At 64.9% G+C, this 24035-nt stretch overlaps 4 protein-coding genes across 4 annotated transcripts; 2 read left to right on the top strand and 2 right to left on the bottom strand.

Annotated features, from left to right (window-relative positions):
* Positions 1-2892: 2892 nt before the first annotated feature.
* On the bottom strand, positions 2893-8834 carry EMIHUDRAFT_464495 (hypothetical protein; the record flags this gene model as incomplete). The annotated part of the gene is made up of 9 exons (XM_005767764.1): positions 2893-5724; positions 5805-5930; positions 6714-6821; positions 6900-6941; positions 7043-7096; positions 7494-7682; positions 7814-8005; positions 8079-8141; positions 8541-8834. 9 exons carry the CDS (start codon positions 8832-8834, stop codon positions 3352-3354), a joined length of 3441 nt encoding a protein of 1146 aa, XP_005767821.1. The 3' UTR covers positions 2893-3351.
* Positions 8835-16645: 7811 nt separating this feature from the next.
* Positions 16646-18304, top strand: EMIHUDRAFT_436821 (hypothetical protein). Its single transcript, XM_005767763.1, has one exon. It carries the CDS (start codon positions 16659-16661, stop codon positions 18045-18047), a length of 1389 nt encoding a protein of 462 aa, XP_005767820.1. The 5' UTR covers positions 16646-16658; the 3' UTR covers positions 18048-18304.
* Positions 18305-21310: 3006 nt separating this feature from the next.
* Positions 21311-22122, bottom strand: EMIHUDRAFT_103350 (hypothetical protein; the record flags this gene model as incomplete). The annotated part of the gene is made up of 2 exons (XM_005767762.1): positions 21311-21640; positions 21874-22122. The coding sequence occupies 2 exons, from the start codon at positions 22120-22122 to the stop codon at positions 21311-21313; spliced, it is 579 nt and encodes a 192-aa protein (XP_005767819.1).
* A 309-nt stretch (positions 22123-22431) lies between these two features.
* On the top strand, positions 22432-23525 carry EMIHUDRAFT_427662 (hypothetical protein). The gene is made up of 4 exons (XM_005767761.1): positions 22432-22739; positions 22843-22871; positions 22956-23016; positions 23092-23525. The coding sequence occupies exons 1-4, from the start codon at positions 22437-22439 to the stop codon at positions 23251-23253; spliced, it is 555 nt and encodes a 184-aa protein (XP_005767818.1). The 5' UTR covers positions 22432-22436; the 3' UTR covers positions 23254-23525.
* The last annotated feature ends 510 nt before the right edge of the window (positions 23526-24035 follow it).

The following is a 24035-nucleotide window of genomic DNA, read 5'->3' as shown; positions in this document are numbered from 1 at the left end:
ACGGCGGTGGAGGAGCCGGCGGCGGCGGCGAGGGCGGCGGCGGCGACGGCGGCGGCGGAGAGGGTGGGGGCGGTGACGGCGAGGGCGGTGACGGCGGCGGCGGAGGCGGTGGCAGCGAGGGCGGTGGCGGCGAGGGCGGTGGGGCCGACGGCGGCGGCGGCGAGGGTGGCGGTGGAGACGGCGGGTCGGGCGGCGGATGGCGGGCTGGTGGCGGCGACGACGGCGGCGGGCTGGGCGGCGGCGACGGCGGCGGTGACGGCGGTGGGGGCGAGGGTGGCGGACTGGGCGGCGGAGACGGCGGCGGCGGTGACGGCGGCGGCGGTGAAGGCGGCGGTGGAGAGGTCATCGAGTTGAAGACGGCGGCGCGGCGACGATGTCGCCGACGCCCTCGTCCGACTCGGTCACGAGCGGGGCGAATCACCGTGAAGAACTCGGGCGCCGACGACCCGACCGCCATGAAGGGTGCGCCGGCGACGTCCTCGGGCACCTCTTGAGCACCTCGACCACCTCATCGATCGCCACGGCGTAGAAGTCGTCGCAGACGATGTGGCGATGCCGACGAAGAAGTAGAGCGGGCTCAAGATGCATGGACACGCGCGGCAGCTGGCTGGCAGAGGAGGGGGCGGTAGGACGCTTGGCACACTGCGCCTCCACCGCCTCCAGCTTCTCTGGCGTCGCGTCTCCGCGCCACAAGCTCGCGCGGGCCGCCCGCTCCTCCGAGAGTAGCCGCTGCGACACCGCCAAGTTGCGCTCGACGAGGTTCACGTCGGAGAGCTTGCGCTGCGTCGCCTTGCGCCGCGCACTGGGCTCGGTGACGCGCCGCGTGCTCGCTTGCAGCTGCTCGAGCAGCCCCGAGACGCGCATCGAGCGCAGCGTGTCGCGCTGGTCCTCCAGCTGCGCGAAGAGGCCGTGCAGCCGCGCCGCCTCCTCACACGCGTCGTCCCGCTGCGCCTCGGCGACCTTGGCGCGCCGCTCGGCCTCCGAGGCGATGGAGCCAAAGTGCGCCGCGGCCTCCTTCTCCTGGCTGCGGCACCGCAGCTCCGCCGCAGTCTCGGCCTCGCGCGCCGCCGCCTTGAGCTGCCGCACCTCCGTGCAGAGCCGCCCAGTCTCCTGCCGCTCCGCCTGCAGCTCTGTGTCGAGCTCCGCGTACGCCGCGGCGGAGCGCCGCCGCTCGTCGGCGAGCGCGGCGTCGACGGCGGCCTGCTGGCGGCGCGCCGCCAGCTCGAGCTCGACACGCCGCTCGTCGGCGAGCGCCTCGCCCAGCTGCCGCCGCCGCCGCTCATAGTTGAGGAGCAGCGACACCTGCCGGAGCTGCGACGTGCCGCGCCCACGCGGCGGAGGCGCGCCGCGCACCTCGGCGGCGATCAAGCCGAGGACGTCGCGGCAGCCCTCCAAGAGGTGGACGGCGCTGTCGAGCAAACCCTCGGCAAACGCGCGCAGCTGCGCCGTCACGTCGAGCTCGACATCGAGCGAGGACGCGCCGCCGCCGCCGTCGCCGCCGCCGCCGCCCGCATCGGCCGCGTCCGAAAGGATGTGGAGAGGAACGTGCGCCTGCCGCACGAGTTGGTCGAGGTCGCGATCGGCCTCCGCCGTCCCCTTCCCGCGGGAAACGGCCGACGAGCGCCGCTTAAGCGCGCGCTCCACGTCCGCCTTGTACGCGATCATCCGGCGCTTGTACTTCACGAAGTTCGCCTTGGTCTCCGGCGTGGCCAGCGCCGGGAGCGCCCGCGTCGGCGCGAGCGACTCGTGCCCGGCCATCGCCTCGACCCACCTTGCAAAGATGAGACCCGCATCGCCGGCGCCGACCCCGCCGCTGGCATATTTGCCGGCCAGGCCGACGAGGGCGTAGGCGTCGATGAGGAGCAGGCCGCCCACGGGCCTCGCCAGGGCCGCGGCGGGCCCTGGCGACCCCTCGAGGGACGCCAGGGTGGACAGGGCCTCTGCCCTAGCAGGCTCTGAAAAGAGCGCGGTCGCCTCGCCGATGCCGCGGAGCTTCTCCTTCGAGGTGTGGAGGTCCTCAGGGGTCGCGACCTGCGCATGGCTCGTCGGGAATGGTCACCAGCGTCGTGTGCGACCTCTCTCCGGAGGCGTGCGACCGAAGGGAGAGCGGTGAGGCGAGGCTGAAGTCACAGCTGAAGCAACTGGATTTCAGTTGCTGACAGTTGTGGGCGCTCCCGCGTGAACTGACGGCAGGTAAGCCGGCAGGTGGGGGGCGGGGGTGTGCCGGGTGGATCCCCAAGCGGGCGAGCCGGGCCCATGCATAGTTCGCGCGCGGGGGGCGCGCGAGCATGGGAAAGACGCACCTCCATCGTGCTTGCTACCGGCGCTTTCTTGGCCGTTGGCACCATCGTTGATGACTTGATTGCGCGGGAGTCGAATCCCAAAACCTCTCCGCTCGAGAGGGAATTTCATTGTTTTGGGGGATTCCGACCGACCTACAAGTACAACGAGCCGGGCGGGTGGCTGCTACTCTCGTTTCACGTTTCCAAAAAACGACAACAAAGGCCTCGTTATCATTTATGAAAACCGATTGCGCCAACGCGTTCTCGAGACGCGTGTACACGCATCCGAGCCCGCGCCGAGCGCGCACATGCCATCCTGGTAGTGAGCACAGGACCGTGGCTTCCCACGTCATGGATCAGTCATGGCACCGATTTATCGTCCGTTGCATTTCCCGTTTGCGAGCCAACGCGTTCTCGAGACGCGTGTACACGCATCCGAGCCCGCGCCGAGCGCGCACATGCCATCCTGGTAGTGAGCACAGGACCGTGGCTTCCCACGTCATGGATCTAGTAGCCTGGGCCGCGCACTCGTTTACCTGCGCTTGCGCGCCGGACTTTCACCGGTCTACAGTTCCGGACGGGCATTAAGAACCCCCCCCATTAAGAACCTGAGGCTTACATTTTGGCGGATTGTCGCCCATCTAACTAAGAACCTGAGCCTGGGCTAAGGCTAGGTCGGACACCCATCTCGAACCCACGACCCGGTACAGCACACGCTAGTGCGCATCTACAGCACACGCTGATGCGCAGCGCGTGCGAGAGGCAGGACTACCCTGTCCTGGCCTATCGGCCTATCTATCCTACACAGCCTCCAGCAAGACCCACGCGTTGGGCACCTCGTTGTGCCCGTAGTCGTCGAGAGAGAGCACGTGCAACGGTCGTAGGACCCCCCCCCCCCTAAGAACCTGAGGCTCGCGTGCCGGCCTGCCTTCGACATAGCTAAGAACCTGAGCCTGGGCTACGAGCGCCGCAGTTCTTAATGCCCGTCCGGAACTGTAGGGTTTGGCACCAGGATGAGGCAGAGGGTGTGGCCACTGAAGGCATTTTTCGGCACCCTGCAAGGCAGTGTCTACTCGTCCTTGGACTCGCCGTTGTAGTTGCTGTAACTGTAAGGCGCGCATGGCGCTGCTTCGTTGTCGGGCGAACGACCGGGAAAGCACGGCAGGCTCAACTCAATGATATCCTTGTTTGTGTACCCGAATTCGCCTCCGTCGTCAGTCGGGAACAGGTTGCGGAACGGGAGCCCGCCAAGGGCGAAATCTTTGAGGAGAGTCCCCGGGACCCACGGGAGAGTCGGATCGGCCAGGCTGCCGCGGACGAAGAAGTCCGTGGGGCGGTAGCTTGTCATGTAGATGAAAGGGCCCGACGAGGAGTACGTCCTGGCGCCGTTTGTGAGCTTGTAGGTCAGGGACCCCTCTTGCGGGGACGGGAAGGTCGGCTGGATGCAATTGCTCGAGAAAATGGGGTTGAAGATGGGTTCTGCGGTGTTGTCCGAAGTGCTGCCGTTCGGGTTGTTTGCCGCGCTGGAGCAGGCTGGCCCAAGAAAGTGTGGGTAGACTTCTGCAGCTGTCAGGGTGTTGAAAAACTTCTTGAAGCCATCCTCGTCGGAACGCACATGGCCAGCGTGGGCATTGTAAATCGCAATGTAGTCATCGTGTGTCCCTGTCGCCTCTTCGCGCCACCTTGTCGAAAATGATTGGTTGGGGAACTGGTGCGTGTTGGGACTCTGTTTTGCGCCAAGCAGATCAATCCACTGCTGCAGGTCAAAGTTTCGGAAATCCTCGACCGGCTTGACGTAGCCCCTCAGTTCCATCCTCTGGTTCGAGTTCCAGATCAGGTCCTTGACGAGGGGCACATCTTCGAATTTCGTCACAGTGTCATTCCATTCTTCGATGGTCACCTGGCGCGGGTAGCCGAAGTAGTCTGCGGAGAGTCCTGGTCCCGGTGGTTTCTGGTCCCAAAGCTCCCTATGGTGATGGTCGACGAAACGGCCTTCTTTCTTCATGCTCGTCTGCCACTCCATGAAGTTCTTGTCGATGTAGGCGTGGTAGGAGAAGAAGAGGGCGGGGTCCGACGGCGAGGTCGTCACGTCGCCAATCTCGCCCAGCGTCTTGTCATGTGCCGTCGAGTGCAGGGCGTACACCTTCTTGAGGTCTTGCTGCGTGCACGTATCCTTGTCAGCCGGGCAGTACTCGCCTTCGAGGGTGCCGGAAAGATTCTCCTCCTGGCAGTTCTGCCACTCGGTCCAGATGCGGGTGTTGTTGGAGTTGGCGCACGCGTCAAAGTCGTCCTTCGTGTACCGGATCAGGGAGTCCTGCTGCGATCGCCCGTTCTGGTTCGCTGGCCAATTGTCCAGGGTCTGCGGGAACTGGACCCCTGGAAAGGTGGTGGAAAGGGGTCCAGACCCGCGTCCGTTCGGGTTGCGGGTGACATACGGGGAGCACGTCGCTGTGTCGAGCGTCGGCCCGCGCATGTAGGTTTCCGCGCGGTCCACGCCAAACTCGCACGTGCAGGCACCGTTCTTACCGTCCCGGTTCGCGTCGCAGCAGCGCTCGCAGTTCTGGGTCGCCTGGTTATCCAGTCCGAGTCCGTAGAAGTATGGAGACTTGCGGAGCGCTGTGTGTTTGTTCGCGCTCCGGGGGTTGAGGTACTTGTCGGTGATGCACTGGTTGGTCACGCCGTACTTGTGGTCCTTCATCCAGTACTCGTGGTCAAAGTCGGACCAACGAGGCATCTTCCGATACGCCCAGCGCCCGTTCGTGACTTCAAAGTTTGGGCCGGACCCGTGCATCTCGCCGAAGTAGTTGCACGACCAGATGTACTTCTCCGGGTCGCAATGCCGCTCGGGGTGGCCCATGTCGAGGTTCGCCCTTTTCGGGTCATCGTTTTTCGAGCCGTAGGTCATGTTCGGGTTCGAAAGGGTGGGGCAGTAGAGTTCCCCGGCCGCGACCTTCACGGTCCCGTCGAGGTTGAGGACAGGCGCGCTGTCCAGCGCCATGTTCCACCACGGGGTCGCGCCGATGGACGGGTCCACGGCGAGGATCGCCTCCTCAAAAGTCAGCACGTACGACTTGTGGAACAACATGAAGCCCGGCGTGCGGTGGCCTTGGTCGCCGCGCGGGTCCGCTGCTGCGCAGGCGTGCAAGTTGACGAGATCGGGAAAGGACCAGGCGGTCTCGCCGTAGCACTCCCGGAGCTCCTTGGTCGTATGCTGGTCCAGCACCTTGAGCGCGCACGCGTACTTGTCGATTTCGGTCGGGCTCAATTCGCGCCACTCCTTCCGCTCCCGGGGTAACGAAAAGTCGGCATTCGCCCTGTGTGCGCCACCGTCACACTTCCGCCTTGGTGGGCACTTCGGCTCCTCCGGGCACTTCGGCTCCGGGGGCAAAGATGAAAACATGAGGTTGCGGTCGGCCGCCCCGGTTCCGGCTTGGTCCGGCACCTGTTGAGGGGGGGCGTGGGGTGAGAGGGCGATGCGATTCCATCATGTGTGCACATTTGTGCGTTGACGCGCGCGCGCACCGACGCAGAGAGCGACCCGGTCACGAGGGCCGCCAAAGCAAACCAGCGTGTGTAGAGCGTCATCGATGAACCTGCGACGACCACGGTGAGCGTCAGCACGGCCGCTGCATTGGAATGCACGAACAGCTATATGCGCATTGTGGAGATGTACGGGGTCTGGAATGAGAGGGGAGGGGGCGGGGGACAAAGTCGATGAGCCTGCGGGCGGCGGCGAAGGGGGGCGGGGGCGGGAAGCGGGCTCAAGATGGACACGCGCGGCAGCTGGCTTGCAGAGGAGGGGGCGGTAGGACGCTCGCCAACGAAGGGCTGATGGACGAAACTGACGGCAGAGAAGGCGGTATGGCAGAGGAGGAGGCGGACAGGGGGAGGCGGCGGTCCCTAAAGGGCGGCGGCGGCGGCGGCGGAGGGCGGCGGCGGTAAGGGCAGCGGAGAGGCCGCGGTACGAGCGGCGGCAGGGGCGGCTGCAGCGGTGGCGGTGAGGAGGGATGGGGGAGGGCGGCGGCGGCGAGGGCGGCGGCGAGGGCGGCGGCGAGGGCGGCGGCGGCGGCGAGGGCGGCGGCGGCGGCGGTGGCGGCGGCGTCGATGGAGGCGGCGATGACGGCGACAGTGCTGACGGTGGCGGCGATGACGGCGGCGTGAGAGGAAATCGGCGAGGGCGGCGGCGGCGAGAGAGGCGGCGAGAGCGGCGGCGGTGCTGGCGGCATCGATACTGACGGCGTTGGCGATGACAGCGGCGGTGTCAATGAAGGCGGTGATGACGGCGGCGGCGGTGACGGCGACGGAGATGACGGCGGCGATGACGGCAGCCGTGCTGACAGTGGTGGCGTCGACGGTGCCGGACCTTCATGAGCTGAGAGCCCGTCCTCGATGCGGGGACGAGCCCGAAGAGCGCCACGTAGGGCTTCTCACGCAGTGAGACATGGCCGGGTCGAACGCCGCGTCGACTGGAGCGGCGATGACGGCGGTCGGGTCGATGTCGAGGACGGGCCGAGACGTGACAGTGACCGCGCGAACGCCCTGTGCCGCCGGGGAGCCGGTCCGTCATTCAAGTGCTTGAATGGGAGGCACCCACGGGGCGGCACTGCAGCGGCGCACCGCACTCTCGTCCGCGATGTCCGTGTAGCACTCGGTGGTCGCCTGCGACAAGCCGCCGGTGCGGTCGCCCTTGTAGCAAGGTCTTCGAGCAGGTATGCGCAGACGGTACGCCGACCTCGTACTGCGAGGGAAGCAGCAGCGACCGAGGAGGCGACGGTAAGGTGGGCTGCCGGCGTGCCGGAGATGGCGACGCGGGCCTGCGCGAGGGCGAGGAGAAGGGTGGAGGCAGGCGGGAAGGCGGCGGGGGGAGGGGAAGGGGGGTGATCTAGGGGGAGGAAGGGGGGGTTGGGGGAGGGAGGGGCGAGGGCCGCCGGCACCTTCTCCGGACACGGCCCGCCGCCCTTCATGAGAGCTGAGAGCCCGTCCTCGATGCGGCGAGCCCGAAGAGCGCCACGTAGGGCTTCTCACGCAGTGAGACATGGCCGGGTCGAACGCCGCATCGACTGGAGCGGCGATGAGGGCGGTCGGGTCGATGTCGAGGACGGGCCGAGACGTGACAGTGACCGCGCGAACGCCCTGTGCCGCCGGGGAGCCGGTGCGTCATTCGAGTGCTTGAATGGGAGGCACCCACGGGGCGGTAACGCAGCGGCGCACCGCACTCTCGTCCGCGATGTCCGTGTAGCACTCGGTGGTCGCCTGCGACAAGCCGCCGCGGTGCGGTTGTAGGCCTTCGAGCAGGTGCGCGCAGACGGTACGCCGACCTTGTACTGCGAGGGAAGCGGCAGCGACCGAGGAGGCGACGGTGAAGTGGGCTGCCGGCATGCCGGAGATGGCGACGCGGGCCTGCGCGAGGGCGAGGAGAAGGGTGGAGGCAGGCGGGAAGGCGGGCGGGCGGAGGGGGGAAGACGGGAGCCGGTGCGTCATTCAAGTGCTTGAATGGGAGGCACCCACGGGGCGGTAACGCAGCGGCGCACCGCACTCTCGTCCGCGATGTCCGTGTAGCACTCGGTGGTCGCCTGGGACAAGCCGCCGCGGTGCGGTTGTAGGCCTTCGAGCAGGTACGCGCAGTACGCCGACCTCGTACTGCGAGGGAAGCGGCAGCGACCGAGGATGACGATGATGACGATGGTGATGATGGTGATGAGGGACTCGTACCAACCATTCTTCTTGTCGATGACGGAATCGGCGGTGGAGAAGTCGGAGGTGAGCGCGGAGAGACCCGAGGCGCGACCGCCGCACGCAGCGAACAAAGAGCTGGTCCGCGATGTAGCAGATGTTGTCCGGCACGGAGAGCGTCGTCGCCTACACAAGCAGGGGCGGGGCGTCAGAGCCGGCCAGGCAGAGGGCATAGCGGGGAGGCGGAGGCGAGGGGGGAGGGGACGGGGGCGGAGATGACGGAGAGGAGGAGGGGGTGGGGGAGGGGGCGGAGGGAGGGTCCTTTTGCCTCGTCCGGGGCGAAGCAGCACCTACGGGAAGGTTCCGAGAAAGTTCAAGGGCCCACCTTCTGGAAGGTTCCGGGAAGGTTCTGGGCAGGCCACGGTGTCGGTGCACACAGAGAGCGTGCGCGAGCTGCGCGCCTGCTCGAGGTCAGGTCCCTCTCGGCTCGCCCCGGGCTCTCCACCCCTACGAGCCTCATGAGCAGCGCGGGGTTGCCCGAGCATTCGAGGGATGGGATGAATGGGCAGCAGTCTGCGTCAAGACGATCAAGGGGAGGATGTTGACGACGACGATGAAGAAGAAGGTGACGTTGTTGATGATGATGTTGACGAGGGTGGCGATGAGGATGGTGACAAGGATGGTGATGAGGATGGTGATGAGGATGGGGGCGAGGATGCTGGTGAAGACGGTGACGATGATGGTGATGCTGACGACGGCGCGAGGACTTATCATGCTGATGCTTTGCGGTGATGGTGATGAAGGGCAGGGGGCAAGGCACCTCTCCGCTCGCGCGCCGAGTAGATCGTTCTCTCTCATCGAGTCGACGCACGCGAGCATTCCGAGGATGAACAAATATGCGAGTGGCGAAAGAGATGCTCGACTCGCCGCATATGCTCATGCGATGCAGGGTGTGCTCGAGGCCGGCGAGGTAGCCGACGGTGGAGGCCGCCCACGTACGCTTGCCCAAGGTCCCGCCGCCGACGGTTTTCGCATCGCTCCGGGGTGTGTATTGGGGTATGATTCCGGGCGGCGATGGGCTTGTGTCTTGGCGGTGCTGCGTCTGTTGGGGACTAGCTTGGGATGGCTGGCTGGCGGGCCTCGAGTTGACGGACGGACACCTGCGAGGGCAGACAGGGTGCGATTCCCACGGAATCCGGCTGCGGCGCGGCGAACGCGAGGGCCGCACCTTGATGAACACGAGCAAAAGCGGCGGCTGGTCGATCAGGTTTATCCGAGACACGGCATCTCCCGACCTCAGAAGGCCAACTGGTCCAACCAAGGGCAATGGTGCGCAAAAGCGGCGTGGTTCTCTATCTTCTCTCCGCAGCACTCATCGTCCCTAGCGGCGAACGCGAGGGCCGCACCTTGATGAACGCGAGCGAGGGCCGCACGCAGAAGCGCACGCGAACTGAGGATGGAACCCTCAGCGGCAGAGACTGTGTCGCCAGTCTCGCTGTATTCAGAAACGGCGGCCAAGGCGACAGCCGCAGGCATGTACATGCGCGGGAAGACCGCCGCCACGACCGTGCCGTGCGTCTAACCCAGCCCCGGAAGAAAACCATTCTCGAGGTTCTCGAGGTGGATATCCTTTGGCCGCGTTGGGTAGCGAGGATTGGTGTAACCCGAGCCACGGAGGCGTGTTTTCTGGCGGCCGACCGTCAGTGCACGGAGTTGCCACTTCTCCGACTGCCCCGGCTAGTTCCCGAGGTCGTCGGGTGTGACCCCTTCGTCCCCCGAGACCTACCTAGCGCGGGTGGGTTGGAAGGGGCTCGCCCCGTTCCTCCCCATCGGGCCGCGTGAGCGGCCTCGCCTCGCAGATTCGTTTTTCGCGCCTGGGTCAGGCGCGCGGGGCATCCCCCGGGTCGCTCGACCAGCGATCCGAAGAGTGGCCGCTATGCGAGGGAAAGAGCGGGGCCCACGGGGTACGCCTCCGTCCGGCCCCCTCCGAGGGGGGAAGGGAATTGTGGGGTCCCCACGGGCGCCTCAGTTCGGCCCTCCCGAGGGGGGGGAGGGGAGCAAGGGGGTGGGGGGGTCGGGGCGGTGGGGAGGGGTCTCGGTTTCATGTGGCTAATACTTGCCTTTCGGGGAGGGGCCTCCGGCCGTGCTAGCGCAGTGGCGCCCGCTCGACATCTTCCCCTCCTCCCTCGAGGCAGCGAGTAGGCAGCGAGTGAGGGTATCGAGCGCCTATATGTAGGTATGTGAGATGGCGATGGGAATGGGTGGTTGGACGGGCGGGCGGGCGGGCGGGCAGGCGGGCGGGCGGGCGGGCAGGCGGGGCGGGGCGGGCGGGCGGGGTGATCGGAGAAATCGTATCCACAATCAGCAGGAGTGGAGCAGCAAAAGCAGCAGCAGGCGCTAACGTAGCAGCAAGTAGCAGCAGCAGCAGCAGCAGCCTCACTCCTGCGGTGTCTAACTCTTTCAGTCTATCTAGGCGGCCGCGAGGTTAATATACCAAATAATGGTGTCAAAACACCGGGGGGTGGTTGGCGCGCAGGCGCCTGAGGGGCTCGTGCCGAGCGCGCAGATGGCTCGACATCAACCCCTCCACAACACGATGCACTGCATTAGACGCCACACCCTCTCTCTCCACTAGACACTCACTCTCACTTCTCCTCTCGACTAAGCTCGCTGGAGCAGACGCTGGGGGGACACTCACGCCCGGAGGCGGTACGCACGACCCGGAGGCGTGGGGATGGGGGGGGGCCGCGCCGCCGCCGCCGTGCCGCCTTCTCCCGCTTTGACCTCCCCCAGCTGCTTCTCCTCAAATCAACCTGTGAGCTTGCGAGGGCGGCGGGGGTGGGAGTGCTCTCGGGCGGCGTGTGCGAGCGCGCGCGGCGCGAGATCTCTTTCGCGAGGGCACGGTGGGTCGTGTATCGTCGCACTATTTCACGTTATATCAGGCGCTGCCCCTGACTGCCTCTGCAGAACCGCCAGCGGCGGTGGTCGAACCGGTTCGCGGTTCGAGCCGGGACCTTTTGGCTCCAGGTTCGATTCCCGCGAGGAAGGTCGCTTCGCTCTCGCGGAGCGAGCGCGGGCGCGCGGGCGCGCGGGTGCGCGTGCGCGTGCGCTGCTGCAAGGCGAGGCGAGGCGCGGCGCGGCGCGGCGCGGCGCGGCGCGGCGAGGCGGGCGGCGGCGGCGCGCGATCGTTGCTTTTGCTCGGGTGAGGCGTGGCTTGCGCGCCGCGCAGTGATGACGCCGCACGTTGAAAAGTCCTTGGTGACCCACCGCGGTGGCAGCGAGCCAAAGCAAGCCACCTGCCGCATGACGGGTTGACCGAGCAAAGGTTGGGGGAGCCGAGCAAAGGTTGGGAGCCGAGCAAAGGTTGGGAGCCGAGCAAAGGTGGGAAGTGTGGCGCCGGGCCCCGCCCTCCAGGGCGTGACGCGTCTAGTGCCAGCGACGCAAACGGCAAGTGTTTTGCGACGGGTACGGTGTTGGGCGATCGTTGAATGAAAGTAGCAACCACTCACACACGCCTCTAACCAATTGGCTCAGTTGAAGAGGCCGCTCCCACAGCTCTCACACCTATCTCTCTGGTACACAATATTGGAAGCGTTGTGAATTGTGGACCATTGGCCTCCTAAAAATCTCTCTCTCAACTCTCTCTCCGTAAGACTTCGGAGAAGGCAAGCCGTGAAGTTGTCAACCGTCTCGGCGTCGACAACAACTGGAACTCGAACCAGTCGTGCTGCGGGAACGGCCACCCCTCTGATTGCTCTGACAGGCACGCCTTGCACCTCGCCATGGATCCGCGGCAGAAGCCAATCCCGCAACGTTTTCAGGAAAGAGAGGAGGAAGACGCATACCAAAACTGCTCCAATCGGTAGCTCCGTGCGTTGCCTTTCACTGTGTAGGAGTTGTTGCAGCTTCTCGATCTTTGAAGTCTTGTCCTGCAGCAACATTTTCTGCCTCCAAATGTAGTCTAATACGTCATCGCACCTCCGCCATGAGGACGGCCCTGTGCGAGCGCTGTCGTTGAGAACGAAGCGGCCGGAGTGTTCTTGTTGCCTTCAAGACATATTTCCTGAGGTAGCTCGTTCCCTTGGTGAGGGCGGCCGGGTCGTGCATACGTCTGGGCGACGTCCGTCGGACTACGGTCCGCCATCTTTAGCAGGTCTTTGATGTGATCGGCTTCAAATCGTCCTCCTTGACGCCGCTCGCGATGTTGGTACGGGCGAGGTCGAGTGTCTCGGTCATGGTTTTGAAGAGGGAAGTCGTGCGTCCCGCCTCGAGCTGCAGATCCCGGCCGGTCACATTCGTGTACGTGTCCCGCTGATACGCAAGGATGTCCAGTTGTGGGGAACCAGTGGCTCTGAATGCGCATGCCGAGGGTCGAGTCTGACTCAAAGCGCACGGGGTTGGTGCCGCCGACCGTCGGGAGGAAGCCGAGGAGTGCCAGGAGGATCCAGAGGGCGCCGACGGTGCCGATTACGCCGCAGAGAGTGGCGGTCGAGGCCAGGCCGTGCGCGTGGGCCGGTCGGGCTCGGTCCTGCGGCGGGCGACGGGGCGCCGCACGGCTGGCCCCGTCGGCCGAACGGCGCTGCCGAGCGGCCGGGCGCTTCGGGTTGGGCCCGCCGGCCGGCCGGGCGCCGGCTGGCATGGTCGGCCGGGCCCCCGGGAGGCAGGGGCCGGGGCGCGGTCGGGAGGGGCCGCCAAATCGACCAAATCGAAGTGGGGTGCCGCGATTGGGCTGCTACTTTCAATGATAGGGACTAGAGTGAGGCCCTTGACGGGCCCCGCCCCCAATGGGGCGGGGTTGAATGGGCTAGCGCTGGCGTGGCGTTGACATGAGCACAAAGTTGCTAATGTGCGTAGACGAACCAAAAGTAGGGTTGAAATCGTCCACGTAAGGCTTAGGGAGTGCTTGGGGTGGCCTCAGGCATCCCCAAGGGAGTCGCAGCGGTGCCCCATAAGCAGCTTAGCGATTGTCGAACCTCGAAGCGCGTTTGTTTGAAGAAAGGCACACGCGACACGGTACTATCGGGCCACCGGAGAGTCACCGGTAAACTTCGACACTTAGAGGGGTGAGAGCATGCATTATTGTGGCATATCATGTCACATAAGGTCGAGCTTGACTGCAGAAGCATCAAGAAGCGGATACTCCAACTCGACTGTGCCGGCAAACTGCCTCCTCACGCCGGCCGGCTGCCAGCAGCCGTCGCGGCCCGTGGCGTGCACCAGAGAGGGAGAGAGGTCGAGTCCGCATGGCTCAGGCCGGCCAGAAGGTGTGTGGCGACATCACCGTGGCAGGAGTGCGGAGAAGAGCTCGCCGAACGCGAGCAGCGGAAGGCCGAAGTGTGCCAGCGCAAGAGCCTCGCGAACGGGTGCAGAAGGAGCTCGCCGTGACACGATGCCGGGCGGTGGTGGTGCTCTGGCGGCTGTGCACAGTGGGAAAGGTCAGGCTGCAACAGCGTAGCACGATGGTAGTGCCCCGCTGCAGCCTGGCCTGACATGCACAGGGCGAACAGAGACCTTGCTATCGCCTGGCGCTCGTCTGGGCAAACTTTGACCGCCGCCCGGCTCGCCACGAGCACGCAGCGACAAAATGATGACCGTGTCGAAGTTGAGGCTGGTCGAGAGGAAGAGGCTGCCGTGCGAGCCGGCAACTGGCTGGCTCGGCGTGAACGGCCGGCGGCGACTTTTTGCCGAAGAGCGTGCCTGCCGAAGAGCGAGTCTGACTCAAAGTGCACGGAGTGGGTGCCGCCGACCGTCGGGAAGAGTCCGATGGGTGCCAGGAGGATCCAGAGAGCGATGAAGGCGCAAATTGCGCCGCCGAAAGCGGCGGTAGAGGCCAGGACGTGCGCGTGGGCCGGTCGGGCCACGTCCCGGGGCGAGCGATCGAGGGCCGCGGGGCTCGCCCCGCCGGCCGAGCGGTGCGAACGGCCGGTCGCCCGCTTCGGGTTGGACCCGCCGGGCGGTCCGGCGGCGGATGGCACGGCCGGGCGGGCCCCGGGAGGCAGGCGGGGCCGCGACAGGCGGCAGGGCAGAAAATCCCATTCGGAGAGTGGTTGGACAGACCCGGTTGCTACTTTCAATGATAGGGAAGCTCGGCCCTACGAACTCAGGCGGGTATGGCAGCTGTGAATCAGATGTGAATGACAAAGGCTCGGCCCCACGAACTCAGGCGCGGGGCTGGCAGCTGTGAATGATAGCAAAAGCTCGATCCCAGGAACTCAGGCGGGCTTGCATTAATGATAGCAAGCAAAGCTCGGCCCTACAACTCAGTCCTGGCGGCATCTGGTCCCCCACCTGGTCGAAGACCTGCCGTGGCTTGTAAAAGCATTTAAACAAAACAACTCTCTCTCTTCACAGCAGACAAACAAAAGCATTGCGCGAGCGTTCTTGGGCGCGCGTGACAATTGAGCACTTGAGCACTTGAGCACTTGAGCACTTGAGCACTTGATAGGGTCGATTCCGCATATGGTACGGGACCCCATGAACACCCCAGTGCATGCCGTCCGCCACATGGGCTGCCATCGGCATACACAAGGCGCAAGCTCACCGAACGGCGGGAGGTGTACGCGGCCCAGAAGAATTTTACTAGAAGAAATCGGGCCGTGTCGTTCCCTCCGCTGGAGAGAGGTCCATCAGTTCCCGTTCCCCAGGACCTCCTCTCCAGCTGCGACCGTGGATCACGCGTGACAATCGCGATGTATTTGTATGTCAGTAGTCAGAGACGATGAGTGTGGTCTGTGAGCTTTGAGTTGAGGCTGTGACGGAGACCAATTTATTTGTCAAACACAAACTTTGAGCTGTCGTGTGAGGGTCGGCCCGCACGCGCGTCTGGGGAGGCGACCCCCCCATCTTTGTTTACCGAATGCGTCTCTGGATTAGAGTGCGTCTAGTAGGTGCCCGCAGGCCCGGAGGCCAGCATGCGGCCGACCAGCTGATAAGGAGTCTCTCTCTTTCTTCTCAATTTCACGGGCTCTGAGCCGAGTCTGAGGCTGGTTTGGGCCCAAAATCAGCCGACTCTCGGCAAAATACCGGGTATTTTGCGGGTACCTGGAAAACCCCGGGTATACCTGGAAAATTACCCGGTATTTTGCCGGTTTCCTCGGTTTCGCCTCAGATTTTGGCCCAGACCAGCTCTCAGACACAGCTCACAGGGAAACTCGAGAGTTGCCAGAATGGAGCACCAAACACCCTCTGGTTTCCCTGGAAATTTCTGGAAACGAAAAGTGCTGGGGACCCTCTCGTTTCCTTTTTGGTTTCCGGAAACATGGGTACAGGCCAAGCTCCGGCCGGTGTGCGCTTGGGCACGTGGGATTAGGGTACTTTGCTGGTATGGTATCTGTGAATAAATGGAGTATGTACTTTCACACCCCTTGGGGTGTTCACGACCACTTGCGGTCATTACGCACTTGTGCGTTCACGCCCCTTGCGGCGATCGTTTCACAGTCCATCAACTGTGAAAAACAAAACAACTTCCAACGGTCTACGGGGTTCAAAACTGAGGTGGTCTAACTATCATTATTTTTCCCGCTCGGGACTCCTCAGCCTGTAGGCGGTCTACGGAGGTGTTCAGTGAGATTGCTTGGGAGCGTCTGAGATTAAATAAGGAATACACCGAAGCAAGAGAATGGTTACACAAAAAAGAGAGTGGTTTTGAAAAATCTCTGGCTGCAACCTCCCTGTCGCTCGACCCCATCACGACGGTCGACGCGATCTTTGAAGTTTGAACTTTGTCAAGCGCAACAACTTCAACCTGCTGCTCCACGGGACGTTCGGCGGCGGCTTCTCGCCCACCGCCGTTCTCAAGCTGCGCCGCCTCGCGCGCAAAGTCGCGCGCGGCAGCGTTGACCGCACGGCCTACTCGCCCAAGTACTCGCTCTCTTTTATGTCCCACCATGCAGAGCGCATCTCTCTCTCTGTTGTGCGAGGCGTGAACCGCGCCATTCGCTCTCACCTGGCAACCCTGTCTGCACGTCTCGCGCGCGCGTGAACAGGGCTCCAGGCCCCAAATTACGTGTGAGTGTTAGAGTTGTTTGGTATTGCTAAAAATCTCTCTCAACTGTGAGAAGGAAGAAAGGTCAACTGTTCAAGAAAAACGACACCCCCTCTCTGGGTAATTTGCGGACGGAGCCAGCCCTCTTGTGGCTTCGACTCTACACGCTGTGTGTATGTAGGAAGGTGAAGAACAGCCAGGCTCGGACACGCTATTTCCAGACCTCGATTTCTTCTGGACGCGTCTGCCCCAGGGTTCCAACTTTTTCCGGGGTATGGTATGGTGCACTCGGCGCCAAAAGGGTGGGGGGGTATGGTCCTGACCGCCCAAGGCTAGCCCTCGACAGGGGTGGGGGGGTATGGTACTCGCGCGGGGACGGCCAGCCAGCCTGCAGGTGCGGGTGCGGCGACCGGCGCGGGTGCCGCGCCCGCCGCTCGCCAGGCGAGTGCCAACTTTGCCGCCGCGTAGACTAGCACCGTGGACGGCGGCCATCCGCGCGTATCTAAGTGTGCGTGCGTGTCCTAAGTGTCGGTCGGTGTCTGCAGCCTCCTCGTGGAGCCTAGCAGTAAGGCGGCCGGCGGTGGGGCGAGGGGGGGGGGGGGGGGTCCCGTCGGCGGAAGGCTGGGTCTGTCAGCAGGCGGGGGGTATGGTCTCGAGGTGGGTTGGGTGAGCCTACCATCCATACCAAGTACCATGCCCCGGACAGGGCGACGATCGCCATGACAAACGCCGTGGACCCCAACGTCCGCTACTGGGCCGAGCTGGACCGCGAGGTGCGCGGGCTGATGGACGGCGCCACCGCGGAGGAGGCGGAGCTCTCGTCGGACGATGAGGGCGCTGCCGAGGGGCTGCTGGGCGGCGAGACGCTCAGCTGGAGCCGCGCGCGGCACTCGGGCGCGGTGTACGCCGAGGCGCCGCGCGCCGAGAGCCGGCCGGCCGCCGCGGGCGACGCCTTTCGCTCGCGCCTCGCGGCAGCCTTTGACGCGCTGCCCGCGCCGTCGGCGATCGCTGCTGGCGGCGGCGCGGTGGGCGCGGCGGGCGATCGCATCGGCCCGGCCTTCTCGCGGCAGGCGCAGGGCCACTCGCTCGCCGAGCCAGAGAGCGTCTCGAGCTGGCATGCGCTCGCCTCGCGCGAGGCGCGCGGGGAGGAGGAGCTCGCGGGGCCGTCTGCGGCGGGGAGCGGCCGCGGCGGCGGAGAGGAGGAGGACGAGGAGGGGGACATTGCGATGCTTGCGCGGCGGGCGGCGATCGCCGCCGAGGACGGCGTCGGCGGGGGAGAGGAGGAGGAGGAGGAGGGGGAGGACGACGACGACGATTGGGACGCGGGGTGGGACGACCCCGACGCCGCCGGGCGGCGCAAGGTCAGCCGCGGAGGTGGAGGCGGCGGCGGAGGCGATGCCGCTGCCAGCTCGGACGACGTCGAGATTGGCGAGTGGTCGACGCACACGGCGAGCTGGGCGCGCGACGCCGACGACTCCGACGAGGACGACGGCGCGGCAAGTGCGGGCGGAGGGGCGGCGGGGGCGGGCGGCGGGGCGGGCGGCGGCGGGGCGTTTGGCGGCCTGGACGACCTCGACGAGCTCGACGGAGGCGGGGACGACGGGATGGACGACGGGATGGACGTCTCCTCGCCGCCGCCGGCCGTCGCGGGCGAGAAGCGCGTCCGCTTTGGCGACGCCGCGGCGGCCGCTCCCTCGCCGTCGGCGGGGGCGCGGCGCGGCGCTGCGGCGGCGGCGGCGGCGGGCCGAAGGGAGGGCGTGGCGGGCGGGTCGCGCGCAGGGTACACGCACTACTCGCTGGCGGAGACGGAGGCGCACGGCGAGGAGAGCAACCGCGCCGGCCTCACGCAGGCGCGCGCGCTGCTGGGCGCCGCGGGCGGGGCAGACGCCGGCGCCGGCGAGGGAGCGGCTAGGGGAGCGGGTGCTCCTCCGGCCGAGGGCGGGCGCGAGGCGAGCTTTGGGCGGCGGGCGGCGGGCGGGGCCGGCGCGCGCAGCCGCCACGGGGGCGCGGCTCCGTCCGCCGGCGCCGGAGGAGGAGCGCGGGTGCGGCTCTCGCACTTGATGGCCGGCGATGATGGCGCGTCCGAGCTGGACAGCCTGGACGAGTGAGCAGAGGGGAGGAGGCAGGTGAGGCGAGGCGGCGAGGGCGCGGGGCCCCTGCGGCGCGCAGGGCGGTGTGCACGGACGGTGCAGGGTCAGGGAGAGGGACGTGTGTGTGTCTTGATCGTTGCACGAGCGCGTTGGGCGTTCTTAAGCGTTCGCGATCGTGCAGCACCCACAGCACCGATGTGACGCAGCTCGCCGCTCGAGTACCGGCTACCAGCTACGAGCTACCCCACACACTATATACATGTAGATCCCCCACAGCGCGCGGCGGTCAGCGCACACAGCCACACAGGGGCAGGGCCCAAGCCACGTTACGACAAAGATGTGATGTGACATGTGTTTACAAAACGCGAGAGTGGACCCGCCAAGCCCCGAACCCCGAAGCGCTCTCCCCCACTCGCACACACACACACCAGTCACCACCGACAGCCGGACACGTGCGCCGCGACGCCAGACGCGACTAGGTCCAGCCCTGGGTGAGCCGGGTTGTGACATTTGGCGATTCCGCGGCTTACTGGGCCCCTGAGCTGCTACCCGTGTGCGATTTTTTGTGGCCCGGACATGATACTGATAGTAAACGGGTCAGAACCGGCCAAACACAGGCTACAGCCCCACACACGCGCCCGCCATAGCTCCTGGAGAGCATGCGCGAGTGACGCGTTGCAAGCCGCGAGAGTGGCATCAGAGGCAGGAACGACGTGCTCTTGCTGCACCTCGCAGCTGCACCAAGTGTGCTCGCAGTGTATGCCACGGCCACTGCCTGCGGCATTGCTCTCGTGCAGCTAAGGCGACGCAGGTCCATCAGCAGGGCTCATCCAATGCGAGCACACATTGTGCTTAGCCGCGGGCAGGTGGCAGTGCACAGCCGCACACCGGCTGTGGCGGCTCGAATGCCCCCGGCAGCAATGCTGGTCATTAACTTGCGTATTAGGGCCGCAGCAGGCTGCTGCTGTGGCAGCAGCAGCAGCCTGCTGCTGCCTGATTCAGTCAAGCCAGCGGTGCAGCGAGGCGTGCAGAATTCGCGCGGTTTGGTACCTCCTGAGGCTGAGCGCGTTCAGACTCGGTGACCGGAGTTGGATGGTCCGATGGAGCTCGGCGAGCTCCATCGGACCATCCATGGCCGGACGGCGGAGCGTGAGGTGGCGAGCGGAGAGATGTACCGCAAGACCAAAAAAACACGGATCTGACGCGATGTCCCAAAACGTCAGATCTGGCTCACCCAGGGCTGGACCTAGTCACGCCAGTCGGCACGAGTGTCCGCGCGCGCAGTGCCAGAAAGTGGTCACTGCACTCTGCACACGCCGCGCTCGAGACGCGCCGCGCCCACCCGCGCCCGCCGCGCGGTGACTCATGCGTTCGGACGTATCCCGTAATCCCAGCCGCCGGATGGCTCACGCGGCGCACTCCCATTACAGCTCATCAATGTCGGCATGCAGGTCAGTCTCTCCGGTGCAAACCACTGCCAACCCACTGCATTCGCATGCTTGAACCGTTTATGCTAGGGAGTTGTCGCTGAGGCAGCTCGCTACGGCCTCGCGGCCGTCCGCCTCGACGAGGCACTCCTCGAGAGTCTCGGCAGGGCCGAATCGTGTGTGGCGCTTGTCGGCCTCGGTGATGAGCGTGGTGGGGCAGCGAGTCGCATCGACGATGTACTTGTTATCCGTGACGTCGATCGGGTATTTGTTGAACGGCAGGAAGCACTCCTCGATTTGTGACAGGCCCTCTGCGGCCGACACGCATTCGTCGAGCGGCTCGCTCGAGGCCGATGGTGCAACGAATGTGCGCTTGGTTGCGGCCGTGCCTGCAGTCGGCACGGCGTTGGACCTGAAGTGCGGCTTTTTAAGACGCGCGGCGGCCGTGCCTGGCATCATGACAACGTGCGCGCGGAGGTACACGCGAAGCCCCAACGCGAGAACCACCGTGAGCAGCATGCCAGGGAGCTGATCACGCCCGTCAACTCATCACCGGGAATTCGTTTCGCGCAAGAAAAACGCGCACACTGGGCGACGGCTAGCAACACACCTTCCTTCCCGTGAAATCCTTGTGTGGTGGCGGCGTGCCGTTCTCAGGGGTATTTCTTTCTTTCTTTACTAGGCACGGGCGGGAGGAGGAGCCCTGAGGGAGGGTGTAGAGGATGTATGTAGAGTGTAGAGCGCTGTCTGTAGAGCTGAGAGAGAGATTTTTAGCAATACCAAACAAATCTAACACTCATTTGTTTGTAGAGCTGTAGAGATGTAGAGCGCTGTAGAGCTGTAGAGCTCTACATCCACCGCGTGACGAGGCGCCTGCGTTGTAGAGCGATGTAGAGCGCGATTTTGTTGTAGAGTTTGTTGTAGAGCTAGAGGCTCTACAGCCAAACCGCCGGGAAGGCAGTGACTCAAAGAGGTCGAGTCGCACTAATGAGGTGTCCCCGAGCTTACTGGAGCTCTGATGGACGGCCCTGACTATCCCTGACACACAGAGAGTCACTCCGACGGCACACAACACCCTATAACTGCGTCATGACCAGCTGCCATGCGTCGCCGGTGCCGCATTCATCGCAGTGCTTCTTTAGCAGGCGGTGGACTGTCGGCTGCGAGGACGGTCGCATTTGCGCGAGGCGAGGCGAGCATTCAGACGCGTTGCATGCGCCATGCCTCGCGCCAGCGCGTGCGGGAGCTCCTGGCTGAGCGTTGAGTCCAGGCGAGTTGCGCTTGCCACTATTGCTACGCCGAGCCGAGCTGACGCGCCGAGGCGCCGGCCAGTCGCAGCCGTGAGGCATGCCACAGCAGCAGAGGCACCTGCCACCCATTGGGCGGGCAGATACAGAAGGCCAGGGCAGCACTGGCAAGTCCGCAACGCGCCTCATGTCGGAGAGCGACCGTGCCTCGTTCGCCGCTTATGATGTAGAGTTTGTTGTAGAGATTTCACGTTGTAGAGCGCCTCTACATCGCTCTACAACGCAGGCGCCTCGTCACGCGGCGGATGTAGAGCTCCACAGCGCTACAGCGCTCTACATCTCTACAGCTCTACAGCGCTCTACACTCTACATCCTCTACACCCTCCCTCAGGAGGAGGCTGGGAGCCCAGCGAGGTCGGCATGCAACCGCTCGCCAGAGCAGCACGCGCCCTCAAAGGGCGCGACGCCGCAGAAGCGGGCCGGCGTGGCCAAGCCTGGAGGCGCGATCGCCATGCCGACATGACCGAACGGACGACGCCTCACACGCATGCCCTCCGCCCACCTGCTCAAGGAAGCCCAGGTTCGCCGACTCACGTCAGTCGGCCAGTCAGAGTCGGTCGACGTAAGGCTTGCGCTTCTCCTCGTACTCCTCCTCGGTGATCGCGCCCGCGTCGAGTAGTTTCTTGAGCTTGGCCAGCTGCTCGGTTGGGTCGTCGTGTCCCATCTCCATTGGAGCGATCGGCATCGCGGTGGTCACGACGACCTGCTGCGGCGCCGACATCAGCGCATCCTTGGCCGAGCGCAACAGCTGGATCACCTCCTGCGGATTGTCCACGAGCATCTGCATGTGCATGTTCGGTATGCCGCTGCGGTGCTCAGACGAGTTTTGGCCGCCCGCAGTGGCGAGCGGGTGGCCCAGAGGCAGGCTGACAATCACCTGCTGCACAGGGAAGCACTGGGTGCCACACGCCGCGCCTGGCATGTCGAGGCTGAGCCCCGAGATGTCCTGATGAGGGACGTCCCCCGAGTCGCGGCCAGGCGTGCAGCAAACAAAGCCCAGTTCTCCGGCGTCCACCGACTTGTACAGACGCTTGAGCACTTGAGCACTGGATAGGGTCGATTCCGCATGGTACGGGACCCCTACAGACGCTTGTCAGTGATGATGTAGACGGTGCTCTTGAGAATCTTGTTGCCAGATTGACAGGCGGCGTAGAGGCAAGGCGACATGAGTAGGGCATGGGGCCAGAAACACGGCATCGCCAAGAAGCACGCCATCGGCTGCTTGACCGCGTTCTTGCGATTCTCATCGGATACGACATAAATCCCGAGGATGTTCTCGCCGGGCTGCACGATCTGGCGAGCTCGGTCCGTCGCCCACTGCGGGACGTCGCTCGAGCCCTTGGCGTTGGTGACCGACATGGCTCGGGTAAGGTTCGCGGACCGTGTCTTCGGCGGCTCAGTTTTCAAGCCTCCTCTGTCGATCGAAGCTAAGTAAATTCAGCCGGCTGATTGAGCGCAACATGATTTCTTTTTCTAAGAAAGAAAGAAAGAAAACAGACAACCCAAGGGAGGGATGGGAGGACGGCACGCCGCCACCACACAGGGATTTTAAGGAGAGGTGTGTGATGCGCTAGCCGTCGCCCACCCTAGGGAGTCTGCCTCTTGCTTTCTCTCTTTTTCTGTGCGGCAGTTCTGTATCCGAGTTTTTCTTCTCTTGCCAGGAGCCTTCCCGAATGTACATGCTGCCAGCCCGATCCTCTTTCAGCTGCCTTCTGCTCTGCGCCTGCAGCGGCGCGTCAGCGCTGGTACTGCCGCCGCGAGCGCCCGGCGTGGTCGCACAGCATTCGCCGCTTCGCGCTGCCGCCGCTGCTCCGAGCCGACACGCGGCGCCCGTGGCTGCAGAGGAGCGGCGGGGCGGGCTGCCCTTCTTCCTGGACATAGGAACCAAGGGCGGAATCGTCTTCTACTCGGTCATCGGCATCGTGGCGCCCTTCCTGCTCTACAACTTCCTCCAGGATCAGATGGGCATGGATGTGGTGAGCCGCCCGACGGCATCCGCTCGCCAAAGTCCACAGCTCTAGATTGGCTGAAGCTTCCCGCGCCGCGCCGCACGCCCGTGACCGCCCGCTCCCCGGCCAGGTGGGCGCGGGCAACGTGATTCTTGTCGGGCGCGCGCGCACGCGTGTGGGCGGCACCCCTCTCCGCGCCGCGCTCTCCTCACTCTGCCGGCCGCCTCCCTCCTCCCGCCTTAGGTACGTCGGGCTGGGGACGGTCGCGTGGACGTCCACTTACGTGTTCCGCGTCGCCAACAAGGTGCCCTCGTCCCGTGAACGTGCCTCGGCCCGGCCCGCTCCAACTCACCCGCGGCGGCGCTGCTCCCCTGCGCAGGACATGACGTATGCAAAGCAGCTCCGCGACTATGAGAACGCGGTGATACAGAAGCGGTTCGAGGAGCTCGACAACGACGAGGTGTCCGCGCTCATGGACGAGATCTACACCGACGGCAGCCGCAAGCCGACTCAGGCCGACGGCTCGACGCCGCCAGCGTGATTTCTGTACTGTGCCTGTGGACTCGGCGGGCGCCGCAGGAGGGGGGGATGCTGCATGTCTAGAGGGCCGCCTGCTCCGCCTGTTGGTTGTGGGCGCCTGTGTGGCGACTCTTGGTGCTTCTCTGCTCCACTCGGCACTCTGGGTCGCGACAGTGTGAGAGAGCGGAGCTCAGCGTGTCAATCCTCACAATGTTTTGTGCCGCTCTCTATCGAGATAAGATCTTTCTCTCGTCGTGTTATGAAGTTCTACGTTCTTCGCACCGTATATTGCCACATGCGCATCCTGTGGTCAACTCATGCTAGCATGCGCCGCTTCGTGGAGTCAGACCTCCGGTCCTCCGGCCCCCCGGCCGCGCGGGATCGCGCTTCGCGGGGGGGCCGGGGGGGCGTGCGCGCCGCGGTGCGCCCTGCACAGCGTGCAGGCCGGTTCGGTTTTTTTCCTTTTGCGGTGGTGACGCAAAAACCAAAACGACCCCGCCCCGCAGCGTCGCACGCCGTCGACTCGCCCCCCGCGCCGTTTCCGCGTCGGTGATCGCTGCTCGCTCTGCGCCTCGAGGTGCGCTCTGCCCTCTCTCGCGAAAGCCGAAAGGCAAAGGGATTCCGAAAGCGATTTCACGAGAGACAGTGCAAGGATGTGAGAGGCGGGGCGCGGCGGCGGGCGGGGCGGCGGCGGCGCGTGCGTGGTGCTGCTGCTATGCTGGTGATGCTTGCTATGGCATGTATCAGACGGCTGCAGCCTTGCCCTCCGGTACGCTTGAACCATAGATCGGCTGGACTGTGCCC

The sequence above is a fragment of the Emiliania huxleyi genome, assembly GCF_000372725.1.
Source record: "Emiliania huxleyi CCMP1516 unplaced genomic scaffold EMIHUscaffold_48, whole genome shotgun sequence".
NCBI classification, from domain to species: domain Eukaryota; phylum Haptophyta; order Isochrysidales; family Noelaerhabdaceae; genus Emiliania; species Emiliania huxleyi.
This window is presented reverse-complemented; position numbering and strand designations above follow the sequence as displayed.